At 35.3% G+C, this 19,470-nt stretch overlaps 1 protein-coding gene across 4 annotated transcripts in view; it reads left to right on the top strand.

Annotated features, from left to right (window-relative positions):
* The window catches only part of MACROD2 (mono-ADP ribosylhydrolase 2), a 2,066,868-nt gene that overhangs the window by 1,988,666 nt on the left and 58,732 nt on the right, over positions 1–19,470 (top strand). For all 4 annotated transcript variants that reach the window (XM_028828674.2, XM_015149520.3, XM_028828673.2 and 1 more), the window contains 2 exons: positions 10,718–10,792; positions 11,053–11,145. In XM_028828674.2, coding sequence (XP_028684507.2) covers positions 10,718–10,792; positions 11,053–11,145 — 168 coding nt within the window. The remainder of the gene's footprint in view (positions 1–10,717; positions 10,793–11,052; positions 11,146–19,470) is intronic.

The raw sequence follows: 19,470 nt of genomic DNA, 5'->3' as shown, positions 1-19,470 counted from the left end.
GTTAAGGAATTTGCACATGTAGCAATAGAAGCCATCCAAATAGAGTAAGTGACCAAGGGAAAAAAGAGCATCCATGAGCTATGAGACATCTTGAAGGGTGGTTGTAATTACAATGTACATGAATGTGAATCTCTGAGGGTGAATGTGGGAGGAAGGGACAGAAAAAATATTTGAAGTAAAGGTGATTAAAAATGTGTCAATGTGATGAAATTATGAACCCACATATGCAAGAAGTTCTATGACCCCAAAGCATAAGAAACGTAATGAAAATTACACCTAAGCACATCATAATCAATTTGTTTGACACCAGAGACCAAATTGTTTGACACCAATTTGTTTGACAAAGAGAAAAATCGCAAAAACAAGCAGAGGAAAATTACAAGTTACAGACAGAGGACAAAGATAAAGATAAATCAGGCCAGTCACAGTGACTCAGGCCTGTAATCCCAGCACTTTGGGAGGTTGAGATGGGCAGATCACTTGAAGTCAGGAGTTTGAGACCAGCCTGACCAACATGGTGAAACCCCATCTCTACTAAAAACACAAAAATTCGCAAGGCATGGTGACGGTGCCTGTAATCCCAGCTACTCAGGAGGCTGAGTCAGGAGAATCACTTGAATCCAGGAGGTGGAGGTTGCAATGAGCGTCCTGAGCTGAGACAGCACCACTGCACTCCAACCTGAGTGACAGAGCAAGACTCTGTCAAAAAAGAAAAAAAAAAAGATAAATAAAAGGTCTCATTGGAAACTAGAAACTACAATGACATGCAAAAACATGATGAATCTCACAAATGTAATATTAAACTAGAGAAGGTATGAAAGCATATATTGTTTATTATATAATCTCATATATATCAAGTTCAAAAAGCAGGAAAAATATTAACATTTAGAAAGGCTTGTTTAGGTGACAAAACAATAAAGAAGACCTAGGTAATAATCACTATGGTAGGGTTTTGATTAAACTTTGGTGATTGGAGAGGAGATACTGCCTGGGAGGCGGCCATGAGGGAGCTGCCTGGCTAGATGGTTATCATAAAAATATATAGTTTTTGTATTTGTATTTGGTTATTTAATTGAGATCTCTATATTTTTGTGTGCTTTTCTATATGTATGTTGCAATTTTATAAAATTGGCTAAAAGAGGAAGAAAGAAAGAGAGGAAATGAGGAGTGGAATGAAGAAAGGAGGAAAGAAAGGAAGCATCAATGGCAGAGGTTGTTGTAAAACTAGATTATGGCTGGCAGTAGGAGGAGTTACACATTAGCCTGACTCCATAAATACGGCTCAAAAACTAAAAATCCCACCATGTTATGGATTCTGACAATATGTTACCTTTCAGAATATCTCTGAAAAATTGTACAATAATCACAAATAGAATTGAATAATAATAAAATTAAAAGGAGATATCTTATTTTCTAAATTCCCCAAAAAGATCACATAAGAGTATACTCAACAATGCAAATAATAATAACTAGCAGCGTAACAAAAGCCTAATGTATCAAATAAGATGACAGAAACACAAGCAAATGGTTATGACAGTAAGTGTAATTAGGTTACTTTAATAAGTGTAAAAGCCACTCGGATTGACTTAAACTCAATACAAATGTAAAGCTTTAAAAGTATAAAGTTAGAAAAATGTGTATTTGGGAAGGGAGCATCAAAAGAAAACATGAAGAACTACTTTAGAATCTATTCGGTTAGAAGTCTAGCAAAAAAATCTCCAGTGACAAAGAGTTGGTTATTTGATATTGATAACAATTTAAATATCTGATGAAATATAATGATGGGGTTTTATGTGTCAGATGATATGGTAAGATACAATACAAAAAAAAAAAAACCTGTTGAAAATGTAATGAGGAGTTCCCAGATACAATATTGTTAGTCAATGGCAGAACAAATAGACTAAGAATGACATGGAATGTTTGAAAAATGTGCTTAACAGGGTAGTCCTTGCTATAGGAATAGACAGGCTGGTCAATGAAACAGATGAAAGAGTTTAGAAATAGACCCAAGTAGATCTGGGATTTCAGCACATATTCTGGCTGACATTTCAAAGACACATGACTCAATAAATGACATTAAAACAACTAGTTGGCCATTTGGAAAAATAAACTGAATCCCAACCTCATTCCTTACACCAACATAAATTCCAGAAGGAACAGAGATGAAACATAAAAATGAAACTATAAAAATACTAGAGCAAAAGAACCAAAGATTATTATTCAGCACTAAAAAGAAATGAGCTATCAAACCATGAAAAGACATGTAGGAAACTTAAATGCATATTACTAAGTGAAAGAAGCCAGTGTGAAAAGGCTACATACTGTATGAATCCAATTATATGACATTCTGGCAAGGCAAAACCATGGACACAATGGTAGCCAGGAGTTGTGGGGTAGGGAGGGATGAATAGGAGTACAGAGGATCTTTAGGGCATTAAAAATACTTTGTATAATGCAATAATGGTAGATACATTTCATTATACATTGCCCAAAACCATAGAATGAACAGTTCCAAGAGTGAACCTTAATGTAAGTTATGGACTTCAGTAGGAGTTACATGGGATATCTCTGTACCATCCTCTCAATTTTGCTGTAAATCTAAAACCACTCTACAAAAATAGTATTTTTAAAAAACAACAAAATAAAAAAACATTACAGGCTGCTTTTTTAACTGTGAACATATACTTGCAGACACAGGATGGTATGCATATGTTATGAAATGCAGGCATATGCATATCTGTAATGTGTCTGCATATGTCAGTATATTGCATAAGAGGAAAATAGCAAAATTGTAATAGATAAATGTTGACATAATAAATAAAGGTTATAATGAAATTAAAAATGAAAACTAGTGGGAAAATATTCTCACCTAAATGACAAAGAGCTAATTTTTTTATTTGAAAAAAATGTGTGTGAACCAATAAGAAAAAACAGAAACAATCTAAGAGGAAAATGGACAAAAGACTCCATTATAATTCACAAAAGAAGATACACAGTCATTATAAATATGAAGAGATGCTCTATCTCTTTATTATATAAAGAAATGCAAATAAAATAGTATCCTCTCTTTTTGAACTAGGTAAGATTAACTGGAATTGAAAATATACAAAATTAGTGGAAATAGGATTTCCAAACATGCCTGCATCATATTAGTGGGAGACTGAAAGGCATAACCTCCTCATCAGCAATTTTGGCAAAACCTAATAAAAGGTAGAATGTTCATACTTTGATGGAAAAATTATGCCTCAGAGATTTATCCTAAACTAATACCCACCCAGACTATGGAGATATTTATTCACTGAAATGTTTGCTGCAATATGATGTTTAATGGCAAAAAAAAAAAAAAAGTGTAAACACCTGAAAGCTCACCCATAACATGGAATATTATGTATCTTTTAAAAATGAGATTTCCAAATCAATTGTAATGACAGAGGATGATGCTTATTAAAATATGAAATAAAAAAGCAGGACTCAAAGTGTAAATAAATTTTGATCCCAACATCTATTTACATATTTGAGCATATGTCTGCATCTATGTGTGTATACACATATATAAGAGAAATATGACAACTCACAATATTAAAACTGGCCATCCCTTAGTCATAAAATTACCCACAACTCTCAATGCTTGTATGCATTTTTAGTGTATCCATAAGGAAATTGCATTTCTTTTGTAACGACAAGAGAAAAATAATTTAAAAAATAACTTACAACAGGAAAGTAAGTTTTATTGGCTCTAAGAGAAAACCAAGGATGTCTAGAAGATAATCAAATTCACACTAATCTAGGCTTAACTTTTGCTCTTAATCTGGGATATTTTTAGACATTTTTATAAAAGTACATTTTTGAATGTTAGCAGCAATCAACTTTCAAGTTTAACAAAAAGACACAATTTACATGATTTCTTCAACACAAGCATCAAAGAAACAAAGTCTTTGTTCTTAAGAAAACTTGAGCATCTAATAATCTGCAAGCAATAAAATTATATTGTTGTTGCTATTGTTCAGAAACAGTCCATTTACAAAGTGAGTTTAGGTTTATCCCCTAGAAATGCTGAAATCTAGACTGATGTCCCCAGACCAATTTTTATGCAAATTAATTAAAACTAAAGCATTAGCTTGAGCCAAACTTAATTACCAAGGCTCCAAGAAACAGTCATGTGATCTATTTCTAAAGAAAAGCGAATGAATTTTTGGATTATCTGTTCTAATGGTCTCCTCCCATAAGTATGGCTGATTGAGTTCACTGCATGAAAAATATATACATAAACTGTGGAATTCTTTGTGTTCTTTTGTTTCCTCGGCCAGGAGGGATTAGGGCAGAGGACAGTGGGGAGAATTCAACTAGTCTGAATATGAAGAGGGAAACATAAAGCTTGCCCCCATGGGGCCAAGAAAGCAAGATGGAATGTGTAAGGTCTGCATGCACTGAGGAGAAAGGCAGATGGGCTGGAAGCCCCGAGGAGTCATTAACACACAGCAGGCCTGGGTGCAGCGCAAGGCGCTCAGGCATACCTTGTCTTTATGCAGTAGGTCAAAGCCTGCCTCGTTTTCAAAGCTAGGCACCTTGTTTTGTCTCTTCCCCCATTTTTAACTGTATTTAAGACAGATGAGGAAAAAAAGACATTTCTATTTCAAGAAAAGATTGTCAAACTATGTAAAGCACACAGGTGAAACAAATCAGGAGAAAGAAAGAAGTTAAGAGGGCCAGGAAGAGAAAATTCAAAACAGCGCTTTATCCTCAAAGTCAAGGGTCAAGCCTTACAAGTCACAGACAGCCTCAGGTGCCACCTCAAGCAGGCCCACCTTTTCAGCAGTGCCCCGGGCTCTGTTGAATGGTGACCTTCTCATTCTTGATTGAATTCCTCTGAAAATTTATCAAGTGGAGCACTGGGACCAGGGGACACACAGGAATACAGATTTTGGCCACATCCCCTCTCTGGATGCTCCACTCTTTCCCTTCGTGGTATAGACAAAGTCAGGTCACAAATAGTGAGTTAAAAGTCCCTGCAGCGACCTGGTGTGATGATTAGGTGCAATGGCCAGTTTCCTATATCAACAGTGATAGAAAATGAATCTCACTCAATCACAGTGAAGGTTCCCTCTCAGTATCAGCCACCCAATAAACAAACGTCAATGTGACTGGAAACTTCATCTGAAGACATAGCCATGAACCTAGGAGATTACCTAGTTCCACAGCCTTTTTTCTTTTCAGTAGATGATGAAATTAAAGGCCAAAAATGTTGTGATTTGCCTAAAACATCCAGTTGTCTTTATTCCCATTCCAGGGTTATCTGCAACAAATATAATGTGTAGAGTGCTCAGTAGCATAGGGGACTCTACCTTGTTGTTAAAGGATGCAAGAGAAAGTAAGTTATAGTCCTTAATGACTATTTACAGACCTTGATGAGTACTCTAATAGAGGTCCAGTGAAATAGACATTGATTGATGACTTCGTATTAAATAGCTGCTGGGAAGGAAAATATAAATAAAACAAAATTTCTCTCTTAATCTGATAACAGAGACAAACACAGACACAACTACATCACGGTATGATCAGGATAATACTAAATAGATGAATGGGCAAAAGAACTCAACAAGCAAAGATATGGAAATGATTAATTCTGCCTAGTGATTCCGAGAATGCTATACAAAAAAACTAAGTTGCTAGTTTAGCTGTGAAAGATGAGGATAATTTTCCATATAGGAAAGGAAGAAAAAGGGTATTTCAGCCATTGGGAACATGTGCTAAGTAAGTACAAAGGCAAGAAATAAAGTAATATATTTAGAAAATGATGATTAGGTTGGTATATAGAGAGCACAGGGAAAGATAGGTGATTTGGCCCAAAGACAGAAAAGAGAGACATTAAGCAGAAACAAGAATTGCTTAAAAGTTTTGTTTCTCAAATGTTTCTTTTCTTTTTTTTTTTTTTTTTTTTTTTTTTTTTGAGACAGAGTCTCGCTCTGTCGCCCAGGCTGGAGTGCAGTGGCCGGATCTCAGCTCACCGCAAGCTCCGCCTCCCGGGTTCACGCCATTCTCCTGCCTCAGCCTCCCGAGTAGCTGGGCCTACAGGCACCCGCCACCTCGCCCGGCTAGTTTTTTGTATTTTTTAGTAGAGACGGGGTTTCACCGTGTTAGCCAGGATGGTCTCGAACTCCTGACCTCGTGATCCGCCCGTCTCGGCCTCCCAAAGTGCTGGGATTACAGGCTTGAGCCACCGCGCCCAGCCTCAAATGTTTCTAGAGTGCAAGTAGAGACTGAGAAAAAGTAGTTAAATTTGGTTAGACACCTAACTCACACACACATATGTTTTAGCTAGAATTTTTTCTTCTAAGCTATCACTCATTATTTTTCCCTATTTTTGAAATCGTTTCATTATAATTATTAAATTATATAATATGCAATTGTTATAAAATGCAGTTAGCAAAATCAAAATCCTATGAATTTAAATCTCAACAACCACATTTGAGATATAGCCTTTCAGTTTTTGCCCCAGATAATATAAATGTGTGTAAGGACACATGTCCTGTGTATGTAGTTTAAAAAAGTGAAATTGCATTTTACCTTCTAAAATCTTTTTAAACCTCATAATATGTCACTTAGTGGTTGCCTTCGGATTGATGAAATGTTGCTGTTTAGACTTTCTGTAATCCTTAAATTAGAAATTCATTGCTATTTTCTATTTTCTATATCTATCATCATTTCATGTTTCCTTTTGCTCACTACCCTTGCTTTCTTAGTGAACTCGAGTTTGATATCTAAAACATTTATTTGTTTCTTAATGTCTCCATCCATTTTCTATTCATTCAATCTTCTCATTTCCTTACCCACCAATTCTTACATTTCAGGTAAATACAAAGACACTTTCTATAGTTTTTGTTTTTCTGAATATATCTTTTACAAAAGTATTTTCCCTCAGCATAATTATATTATGTTTTAATTTTTAAGTACATTCTTTGTTTGCATAGCGGGAAATGGCTCTCCAAGCAAGACATTGCAGGAGATTAATTAAAGATATTGCCTTTACTTTCTGTAACAGAATCCTTCTCTCCATGCAGTCATTCTGTGGTCCAGACTTATCTGTAGCAGATCTGAAATGCAAAACCCGTGGCCCTAGTTTTATCAGAAATGGGGTTGAAGTCCCCCCATCCCAGTTCTTGAGACTGATTTTATAAACTCGATTTTAGAATTTTTACATGAATCCTTGTTAAATGTCCTGGCTTCATTTAATTTACTGAGAGTATTTCAGCCTTCATTTTGTTGTCTAATATAGTCTTTATTCAACACAGTTTCCCATAATCCGAAAATCTGCTCGAAGTGATTTTTTCCTCAGAAAGTGGAAATTGTTTTATATCTTAATAGAAAGAAATTTTTTTCACATATAATGCTTGGTTCCAGCAACTGTATGCTTTTTGAGGACAAGCACTGTATCTGTCTTACTTAAGATCTACTCCAGCAGCAGGCATATTTACCACTGGTGGCACTCAATACATTGTAGAATGAATAACCAATAGTTCAGTCATCATCATTCTATATAGTATCCAAAGGTGATAAGGGTAGAAACTGGGTTGAGGTGAAAGATTTTAAATTGCTTTCTGCTGCATATTTTGTGGCCCATAGTAGCATGACATAATCAAAAGAATAAAGGATGCAGATGGAATCCTTATATATTTCTGGTGGAAGTGTAAAACAGAACAAATTCTTTAGAACACTGTTTTGCAGGATCTAGTAAAGCTAAACATATATATTCTCTCTTATATAACCTACTTGTTCTCTGTCACTTGGTTTATACCCAAGGAATATGAGTCCATTAAAATATGTTGCCAAAAGAAACATTCAAGCAGTTTTATTTTAGCAGTGTTATTCATAACAGCACCAAATTGAAAACAATTCAACACTCATATGACGTAGTATATGCAGACAGTAGAATAGTATATATCAATGAAAAAGAATGAACAATTGATGCACACAGCAACTGGAATTAATTTCACAGACAACAGTTATAAAAAAACCTAAAATACAAAAGAGCATATGGTGCATGTCACATTTAAATGAATTTCTAAAACACACCACACTGTTACCTGGTGGGCGTATGAACAGGAGGAAGCCACTGGTATGAGAATCGTTTTTGATCTGAATGGTAATTACACAGGAAAATTCGTGTGTATATATCTAAAGCATCATAAAGATGTACAGTTAAGGTTTGTACATTTTACTGTATGCAAGTAGATCTCAATTTTAAAAGCCAAAAAGCAAAATAAAGACATTTCCAGGCAAAACAAAAAGAAAAGAGGGATTGTAGTCAGGTAGAGCTGGTTATGATTTTTGAAAGCAGAACTGAGATCACAGGACTTACTTTACAGGGGTAATGTGATGATTAGAGATAATACGTGTGAAGTATCTAGGGACAGTCTGGCATTTTTTATGGGGATCAATAATTTGCAGATTTACTTACATCTTCTAGGCCAGTGCTTCTCAAGCTTTAACTTGCATGCAAATCACATGGACATCTTGTTATACAATGCAAGCTCCGATACTGAAATTCTGCATTTTTGAAAAGCTCTCGGGTAATTCCAATGTTGCTTGTCCATGGACCATACTTTTGTTAGGGACAAGCTGCCCCAGGTCTGCCACCCCCACCCTGAACAATGCAGCTGAAACTTACCCCGAATACTCTGCAACTGCATTCCTAGACCCTTATCTAGGCACTAAGCAAGGTAACCAGACTTACTTACAGCCCTCCGGGTGGCATGGGGGAGGTCGTGAGAAACGTGGATAAACCTAAGTTACATGCTCTTGTAAGTTCCTATATTGTAAACTGGTCACGAGATGATATGTGGTAAAGTTAACAAACAACCCCAGGGTCTGTCTCCACCATATAAACCCCTCATTTTGTAAGCCGAAGGCTGCCTCCTCTGACTGGTGGGGCAGCCGGGCAGGCTAATAAACTTACTCGCCTGACCTTCGGTGTCTCTCTCTTTCTCTCTCTCTCTCTCTCTCGTCCTTTCTCTCAACTAACCTTACAACTTTGAGTGGCAGTGGGAAAGAATGAGGATGAACGGGCTTTTCAAAAGTGGAAAGGTCTTGATCAAGTTCAAATTTTAAAAGGCCTTTCTGCAATCAAATCACAAAATAGAATATAGGAGAAGAAAATGAAAGATTCAAGAGACAGATGATATATCCCTAAATGACGAAAGAAGGCAGGAGGCTAGAAAGTGGGAAAACCGAAATATTTTGCAGAACCATGAAGATGGCATTTCATTGAACTTCAGGAGTGATGAAAAAAATCATCAAAAACCGCTTGAGGTTTTTATATTCAATGATCAAATAGATAAACATGCTTTAGTTTTAATTATTTTATTGGATCCTTTTGATTAAAACTGAGCTCAGGAGGAGTGGATATCACACAAAAGGCATGATTTTTCCCTTATCTGGGTCCTGCTAGCGGAGAATGAATCAAGGGGACGTAGTATCATGGGCAGTTTAAAAATAATTGTATCATAGAGGAAACTCTAAGATGAGGAGTTATATAAGTCAGCTTTGCTGCAGTAACAAATAACCCCAAAAATCCCATTGGGGGGCTCAACAACAAAGGCTGATTGTGTCTCTTTTTAGCCCTGTTTGACTGTGTTCCACATGCTTTCCCTTCAGGATCTAGATGAAGGAACATGGTCTATTAGGAACAAAAGAGTTGCAGGCAACATACAATGGATCTGAAGCCTTCTGCTTGGTTGCAGTACACATGATGTCTGTTCCAGTGCCATTTCCTAAACAAGTCACATGAACAGACCTGTGTCAATGTGGTGGGAACATACACTTGCCCCACAAGGGCCACTGCATGTCACATTGTCACAGACAGGGAAATATAATCCTCTTATAGGAAGAAGTAGAGACAAGTTGAAACCGTAATGCCACCACAGGGATGGACTCAGGCAAAGAGTCCACGCTCCTCTCAATCTGCTTTGCTCTAGAATTTTAAAAAAAAATTTCCATAGTTAAATATCCTCAGCACAAAATCTTTCATTAGCCTGAGGCAAAATGGACAGATTTCAATTTCCTCTCTTAATGAGCACTTAAATGTTTTAAACTCTACAGGGGAGGGTAGGAGGAGAAGCCAAGGGGTGAGGAAGAAAAACCATTACTAGATAATCAACCTAAGAGTAATCAAGAGTTGGCTGAATTCTCTCCTGACCTTCGCTGTATTTAGTATGTGTCTTAAGAGAATGGCTGAGCTGTTATCCCCCCAGTTCCCTGTGCCCACATGACTCAAGTTTTTTATGCTCTGTTGATGGAAAAATGAAAGTGCAAGTAGTGTTTTCATTTTCTAGGAATCCTCACTATGGGAAACATTTGTATCTTAAAAGGAAATTAAATGTAGTTAACCCATACAGCCCAGAAATTATTGTAAAATTTGAAAATTTCCAGGTTGTGTCCTCTATCCACATCCTGTGCATTGATAAGCTATATAAGTATGGCAGTTTCAAATCAGTTTCCAAAACAAAAAAAAAGATTTTTTCCTAAATTATCAGGATATTTCTCAGAAAATAATTGATATAAATCTGACGATTAGAAAAATTGTATCTTTGCCCTCCACTTTGGTTTCAAAACTGTTCTCTATCTCTCCATGCACGATTAAAGCATGGTTTCTGAAGATCAGGAATAAAGCTGTGGTCATGCATATCACGTTTCTTTTATTTTTCAATCACTGTTTTGACAGGACAAGAGAATGATTCAACGAAGAATGAAATAAAAATTGAAACAGAATCCCAGAGCTCATATATGGAAACAGAAGGTACTGAAACCAAAATATATTGTTATCTTAGAATGATATGAAATTGTGAACCATGACTTCTGTATATACCTGTGTGTGTGAGTGGCATGTGTGTGTGTTTTAAGCAATGATTACTGGAGGATAACAACAGTGCTCAACTTGGTGTACCTATTGAAACTTGAAGGGGGAAGAAAGAACTCTAACTTTCTATGCCATAGTCTCTGTATTCTCTCGATGATTCCAACTAAGACATCCCTGAGTGTCTGTCTGTCTCTTTTTAGAACTTGCATCAAACCAAGAAGATGCAGTGATTGTGGAGAAACCAGAAGTGATTCCATTAACAGATGACCAAGAAGAAAAAGAAGATGAAAAAGGTAGGACTGCTCTTAAATTAACCCATCAAGAATAGAAAGTTTCTGTGGATTCCTGCCTAGAATCCAACTATCAATTTATTCTCATGCAATTACAATTTGTAAAGGGGGAAAATGAACATTTTCTTAACCCCAAATCTCCTTTTGAAAGTGGAATAAAATCTAGAAGTAGCAAAATAAGATACTTGGAAGACTTACAGCAACTACGTATAGCATAAGGATGTTTTTGTTATTCATTTAGATTCAATTTAAATTTTTAAAATTACAGTATTGAGAAAGCCTATAAGAAATCAAAATTATGGGCTAGAGGGATAAAGTTCATAAAAAGTCTGAAATGGCTTTAAAGCAAATAGACTGACCTTTTTGTATGGATTTCATCTGTCTTCCTTCGTATAGTAGTGATGAAAGAAACAATTTATGTAGAAGAAGCAAGTTATATGAACCTAAATTGCAAGTTTGTTTGCTAATATTAGGATGCAATCATATTGAATACTGTTTTAAAAAATAAGTAGCATTATAATGATTTCTGAAAACTCAAGAGGAATGAATACTCCGTAAATATTAAGGCAGCATGCAGGGCAAGAAGCCAACGTATTGGAGTGAAGATAGAAATATTTTTAAAAATAGATGTTAAAAAATTATTCTGAGTAATTCAGGATTAATTGAAGAACTTAAAGAATTCAATGTTTAAATATAAAGCAATCTCTTAAAAGAAGCTCATGAAATAATTTTTGTTACAGTATATCCTAAATCATACTGCTCTTAAATAAATATGTATTTTCAAAGCAGTTGCAGAGTAATAACTTGACAGGTCTTGTTTAAAGAACACAGTGATCAATTTTGTTTCCAAATTAAAACTCAGACATGATCTCAATTGTAAAATCAGGTCAATAGCAACTACAGCTTCCAAATTATGAACTCTTCTTGGCAAGGGCATTGACACAGTTTAATTGCTAAACCATGTTAGAGATTTTGACACTTTTAAAATTTTGACTGCATTTACAGTGTGACATTCTTCTATGTCTATGCCTCTAATAAACTTTTCTCTGTTGCAAATCGTAGTTCAGACTCACGACTCCACATTCCTGTCAAGTCAAATAAAGGGTATATTTGAAGTTATTTCATGTCTAATATTGATAACTGAGAATTGATACAACCCTTACTCAGAATCAGATACATGGTATTGCTCTCTTCAATTGCAGTTTTAAAATGTAAAATAGACAATGCTGTGCATGTTAGCTCAATTTCTCTCTAGCAGAAATTGTTTGCTTTGTTTATTGCATTTCAAGAAATGCAAATGGTAAAGAGGAACATCGAACAGCTGTACGTTTTCCTCTTTTTGACTTGACCTATAAGAAAAAAGCTGGCATTCAGCACACATTGACATGTTTCCCTTCTCCCAGAGCCTTCCCAAGCATTGAACACTACTCTGATGACTGAAGAAGTAAATACCCTCCTTTCCTCTCTTCCTTGTAAATATGCCAATCTTTTTCTGATAATGGTGGAATAGCATGTGGGAAAAAAGCAAGGTGAAATTCTGCTCCTTGCTTTTAGCAACTATGAGGTTGAATTTCTTTGTTAAAATTTGACTTTTCACTGTAACATGATTACCAATGCTGGTAGTCTTGAATTAAACACATTTTCTCTCCCATCTTTATCATAGATATTTCACTTGGCCCTGCCTTGAATATTTCTGGTATTTAAATTTGAAATAATTTTATACTGTTTTAAAAAATAAGTGAGCATTATAATGATTTCTGAAAACTCAAGAGGAATGAACACTCAGTAAATATTAAGGCAGCATTCAGGTCAAGAAGCCAATAGATTGGAGTGAAGATAGAAATATTTTTAAAAACATATTTTAAAAAACTATTTGTCATCTTATACTTTGCATCGAAGTAAGAGTGAAAAGCTATTTTGTTCCCTATGTGAAAAGTACTCACAGGAAAGGAGGCAATGTAGACTCATGGTGCTCTGCAGTAGCTCTGCTCCACCATTGATAAGCTGGGTGACTTTGGACAAGTTACTTAACCTACCTGCTTCAGGTTCTTCATCTGTAAGATGACGATGGCAAAAGTACCCGTCACATATATTTATGGTGAAAATGTAATGAGTAAAATGTGCAAAGCAATTAAAACAATGTGTGACACATAGAATGCACTCCATAAGTATTTAGTATTTATCATAATTTGATACATTGATGATAAAGTCAAGAAAATCCACATGTGATTTCCCTAAGTCCATTCATCATCCTTCTTCACTATTTTGAATCTGTTGAAAATCACATATTCTACATTATCCTTCAACAACAACTGGTTCTACCCATTTGATTGGCAGCACCATCTCAGGCAGGCAGTTTTGATGTGCTCTAAACTCTTTACATTGCCACATATTTTATTCTAAAGAGATAAAACAACTAATAGAAGGAAGCCAGGTGGAAGGCATTTCTCTCCATTCATAAACACTTTGTTTGTCAGTATCTCAATCTTGCATTTGAGAAATAAATAAAACCATAACTTCTATTTTATTAAAAAAGAAACCATTGAGCTGTTGATAGATCCACAAAAGAAAAGTAGTAAATAAACTCAAAGTAGCAATTTTTTTACTTTCTTTTTATTTAGTTATTAAAAAGTCTTGTTTGAAAACATTTCGAGACTATAGCTCCAGATTTTGTATTCACAAAATAGTATCTTAATGGAAAGCTGTACATATGTATTAAGAATTATCTGTAAACAAAACAAATGAATATTTTATTATATTTGTAAAGATATTCTTTATAGCTTTAGAAGTATTCGTTCTCCTTTATTGTAAGAATCCTTTTAAGGAGGCAGAAAGTGATTCCTTAAAAAAAAAATCCAGACCGGGAAAAATATATAACCTTTTTCTCTCTTTTTGTAGCATTTTATAAGATTAGAAAATGTAGATAATCTTCAGGATACATCTTCTATGGCTCCCAGGTGTATGGGCACAGATGTTGCAACATTAAGTTTCGAAGTTAGCTCTACTAAAATATGGATTTTGAAAAGAAGGAAAAATATTCAGCAGAAGTTCATGCTGATAAAATTACACAATAGCACAATGGACACGTCCCTGGGAGACCTGAAATAGAAAAATTTCAACAGGCATAAAGTGAGGTTTCACATATGGCAGCTTTTCTGATACAGCCACATTGCCTCTTCCTAAATGAGCCCAGTTTTATGATTTCCCAGCAGGACCTGCAACACATATGAAATCCAGTGGAATAACATCATTTAGGTTAATAACTAAATAGGAAAGTAATATTATAGAAGATCTTCTCTGAAAAGGATCTCATGTTTTAGTATAAAATACAAAGTCAGCATTAAAACATCTTTTTTATATTTGTTATTTAGGTGAATTTAGAAATATTTGACATAAAATCTTAACTATATCCACACTGTGTTGTTATTTCACAAAATTTTCATGTATGTTTATGATATATATTGGATTTTTTTTCTCTAAGTGTTACACAGAATGAATACATTTGGTCCCAATAATTTTTCATATCAATTAATAAGTGTAGCGTAGAATAGTAATCCTTTGTCTGTTTACCCAAGATTGAACAAAATGTTGACAGAGACTTAAAGTATATTATGGTTTAATGTTTTCTTAGAAAAAGATGCATATGGGCAGGCATGCAAGTAAAGAGTTAAGCACAAGCCAGTGACAAGTGTAAAGTATCATGCCCTTAGGTTCATGTTTTGAACCAAGCGTGGTCTGACCAGCATGACCTTGAGACATAGTGTACACACAGCCACGGCTTCTAGCCCTGGCTGTGTGATTCCTGGCAATGCTTAAACTTTGAAGAATCCCAGTCTCTAGGGTAATAATGAGGGGCATGAACTCAAAATTGCAGTTATAAGGTTCTCCAGTTTTATAAATTTTCTTAGAAGGCCAACTCTGAAGGACCACATTCTTGATGAAACAAGAGCGATGGCATGGGAGCCAATGGTCAGTCATGCTGAAAGCTGAAATCATAGGTTTTCCTCAGTTTTAGTTATTGTACCCTATTGATAAAAATATAGAGGCACCCTAGGCCAGGCAAAAAAAAAAAAAATCACCCAAATATATTAGGGCTTACCAGTGATTGGACAGCTAATTACTCCCTGAAGATACTTTAAAGGGGGAGGGGAATGCCTTTTAGCTCAAGGTGGGTTTACACAGAAACTCTGCTCAGAACCAAGCTGGATTTCCATCACCATCTTTCTCAGTCCATGTGGGAAACATCCTTTTTTGCAACTCCTCTGGCTACGATTTCATCTTTCAGTGAACACATAGCAAGTGAGCAACTTTCTCTTCTGCTTCTACCAGTCAAATCCATTAGAGGTTTATCTCATCTACAAAGCACCCCTGTATAGCCCTTGGTGTTTTCCATTTCTCATAGGATTCTTACATCGCTAGCAGAGCCCTTTCTTTTCTCCTTGAAAAGCAGACCTTGCACTAGCAATGTTGCCATACACAGAATACCTGCGTATTACACGATAGCACAATGGACATGTCCCTGGGAATAGAATACCTAACACTTGGGCCTTCATACACAAGCTGTGTTCTTGGCTATAAAGAGTCATTGCTCAGGCATATTTTTGATTCATGCAAAATACTGTATACACTTGCATCTTGAGTAACAAACTTACTGGAACATTCTACTTTCAGAAAGTCTTTGTATCTCTTTTCAAATGAAATCAAGTTTAGTAATGCCCTATTATTCATAGTAGTAGCACCATTATTTAGTTTTCTAGGGCAGTTTTATCATTTGTTTTCTTCTTTTTTAATAACATTTTGAATCTGGAATTCAACAACCAAAATTATGTTTTAGGATATCCGTTAAATTAAAAATGTTGGTCTTTGGGTTTTATGAATATTTTAGTGTCTAATGAAATTCCTCATATTGGTTAAGTATCTTGAACATAAAAATTATAAAGTTTTAAGCTAAATTGCTTAGGTTTTCTACATGTCTCTATCTATGCAATGTAAACATACAGAACCAGTTCGTTCAAATTATGCTGCATAACTGACCTATAATTTTAAAGTTAAAAAATATAGAAGAATAAACGGTATATTCACTGCTACAATAATAATGTTGGTGTGGATAGCATATATGCATGTGTACGTCTGTAAAGTTAGATTATACATGTATAAAGTTCACATGTATCTACCCAGTAAGAAAGTTATGCAGGCCTCTTGAATTTGTTTAAATCCTCTAGCTTGCTGCAATCATCTTGTCTTTAAAGATTTAGAAAAATATTGCCCCGAACCTCCATTTTTCATGTTAGGAGAAATCTATGATCCCTTCCAATATCTCTGAGAATTCTTTGCTGTCAGGTTTATTTCTTCTACTCTCAGGCTCCAAGCTCCTGCCTCTGGTGACTTCTCACTTCAGCCTTTGCCTTTCCTTTTTATCCTAAGCTGTCTCTAGTTCTCACTATGGCTCCCACTCAGACACCACTACCACCTCTCATCCCTTCACTCCGTGCAGTACCACAAACTCAAGGATGTGTGTGGGTTTAAGTGAATGTTAGCATCAAAACTTGTTATTAACTTGTGCATGTCCATGTGGGGAATTTTCAGAGACCATCTCTTGTAAGTCTCCAGCATCCAGCTACATCCTGTATCACCCTTTGTCTTCCTGATTTCTTGCCCTTCTTAACACTCCAGTTTCATTTACAGTTTAACTTTGTATCATGCCTATGTCCTTCTGGTCTTGCCCTGAGTTATATGATTCTACAACCATGTGGCTTATCAAACCACATGGCTTATGAAAGTAATTTGCAAAAATAAAAGATCACTTGCATAAGTGGAATTCTGTCTTTAAATGTTGAACTTATTCCTCTCCGCCGAACTAGAGCTCTACAACTCTCTGTGCATAAAGTACCTGGATTTTTTTCACAACTGATAAAAAGGTTAACATGTACTTGCATCTAAACATAATATTGTTTTACATATATTATCCTGAAATACTTCAAAAAAATTAACCTTCTCTAAAGATAGTGAGTATAATTATTAACATTTGTTCCTTATATTTAACTTCTTCCCAAAGGCATTATATAATGCTAAATTGAAATTTTCAAAAAGATAAAATTTGACTGTCATACAACTATAAAATCAATACAAGTAAAATATTTTATTTAAATGATTAACTAGTAAGGGAATCATTAAGATGTTAAAACTGGTTCAAAAGAGAATTTGAAGAGAGTGTGTGTGTGTGTGTGTCTGTGTGTGTATGTGTCTGTGTGTGTGTGTGTGTGTGTGTGAAATCCATCTATTATCTATGCAATGCCTTTTTGTCAATAACAGACCATATATGTCACGGTGGTCCCATAAGATCATGGATACTACATTTTTACTGTACCTTTTCTATGTTTAGATATGTTTAGATATAAATACTTACCATTGTGTTATAATTATCTACAGTCTTCAGCACAGTAACATGCTGTACAGGTTTATAATCTAAGAGCAATAGACTATACCATATAATCTTGGTATGTGGTAGGCTATACCATCGAGGTTTGTGTAAGTACACTCTATGATGTTTGCATGATGAAATCACCTAGCAACGTATTTCTCAGAATGTATCTTCATCTTAAGCAATGCATGACTGTATATTGGTTATGAATTATGGCTATATGGATATACACATGGATCCATAATACACACATTCAGAAACACTGAATATATCCATACAAACACACACAATTCAGGAGCACTGAAAATTTCCAAACTGGCTAATATCGTACAGGACAATACAACATATCCTTTCTTTCTATCAGACAAAATTCATTTTCATTGATATGAACAAATCTCATTTTCATTACTTCAAGTTTTCTACATGTTACCTTCTACCTCTACAGATGTGTAAAATAGTCTAGTGAATAGAAAAGAATACACCCTCATAGAACCAGATAATCCCAGATAGTCTGGAGGGCAACACTGAACCTTCCACCACAGTGATACCCAAGGATCTCTTTTATCCATTGTCAAGTCTTAGACAATTTTTCTTGACAGTATACTGAAGGCAAAACTGCCTTTTTTTTTTTTTTTTTTTTTGAGACAGAGTCTTGCTCTTTTGGCAGGCTGGAGTGCAGTGGCGCGATCTCAGTCCACTGCAACCTCTACCTCCCGGATTCAAGCAATTCTCCTGCCTCAGCCTCCCAAGTAGCTGGAACTACAGGTGCCTGCAACCACGCCTGGCTAATTTTTGTATTTTCAGTAGAGACGGGGTTTCACCATGTTGGCCAGGATGGTCTTGATTTCTTGACCTCGTGATCCGCCCACCTCGGCCTCCCAAAGTGCTGAGATTACAGGGGTGAGCCACCATGCCCAGCCTAAAACTACCCTTTTTTACCTGTTTACCACCTCACTTATTTGTTATTGTTCACTATTTGATATATTTGATAGACAGTGACAAAATACTAAGATAGTATCAGAGTAGGGCAGTAGCTTCCAATTTCATCTGAGGTTGTAGTTTACTTGCTATTGTTTTATGGCAAGTACTGCTATTCTACATTTAATATAGTTGTACACACACTGTAGATGAAGGTGTACTTCTAAGATGCCTCAATTGTAAGATGTGCCATTATTTTACATATTCATAAATTTTCCAAAATCTTGCTTATTAAAGTAAGACACAATAATTTCTTATCATTTAGGATTTTTATATGTTTAAAAAACTCTTTGAACAAGATGTAGAACTTTTTCATATATCACCCTTGAGAATACATAGAAAGAAAATTTTAGGCTAAAGGAATTAGTTACAGTATTGCTAAAACTTCATCAGATTCAGGGTCCTACTTCTAAATCACTTTCAATCAAAGTCATCAATATCTGTTTTTATTATACAATATTGTCCTCTGCCAATATCTTTGATGGTTCAGAATTTAAGAGAATTCATAAAGAATTTAAAACTCATTGGCTTGTAAGTCTCTTAAGACTTAAGTCTGTCTTGCTATCATGTAGAGTTAGCCTATTTTTTCTTTTTTGCTTCAACTTAGAGGCTGTTAAAACACTCCTGATTCACCAATTCCCTCCATATTTATTATTTTTCAGAGATTTTAATCCAAGTCTTTGAAACTCATTCTGCAAGTTTGAGTACTTTTGGTTTTGATGCTAATGTCCATATGGGTATGATAAATTGTATCATCAGGTCCTGACCAACAAAAATTTTGTAACAATTCACTATTTCAAAGATGTTAAGATGTGAAAGCAGTGTACTTTATATTAGGAAATATAGTATTTATTTCACAATGAAAACTACTACACTGAAACTAGAAAATGGAAACGTGATTACAAGTGATATAATTGAGTAAAGTTATT

Source organism: Macaca mulatta, chromosome 10 (assembly GCF_049350105.2).
Source record: "Macaca mulatta isolate MMU2019108-1 chromosome 10, T2T-MMU8v2.0, whole genome shotgun sequence".
Classification (NCBI taxonomy): domain Eukaryota; kingdom Metazoa; phylum Chordata; class Mammalia; order Primates; family Cercopithecidae; genus Macaca; species Macaca mulatta.
Note: the sequence above shows the minus strand (reverse complement) of the source record. Positions and strands in the feature narration are given on the sequence as shown.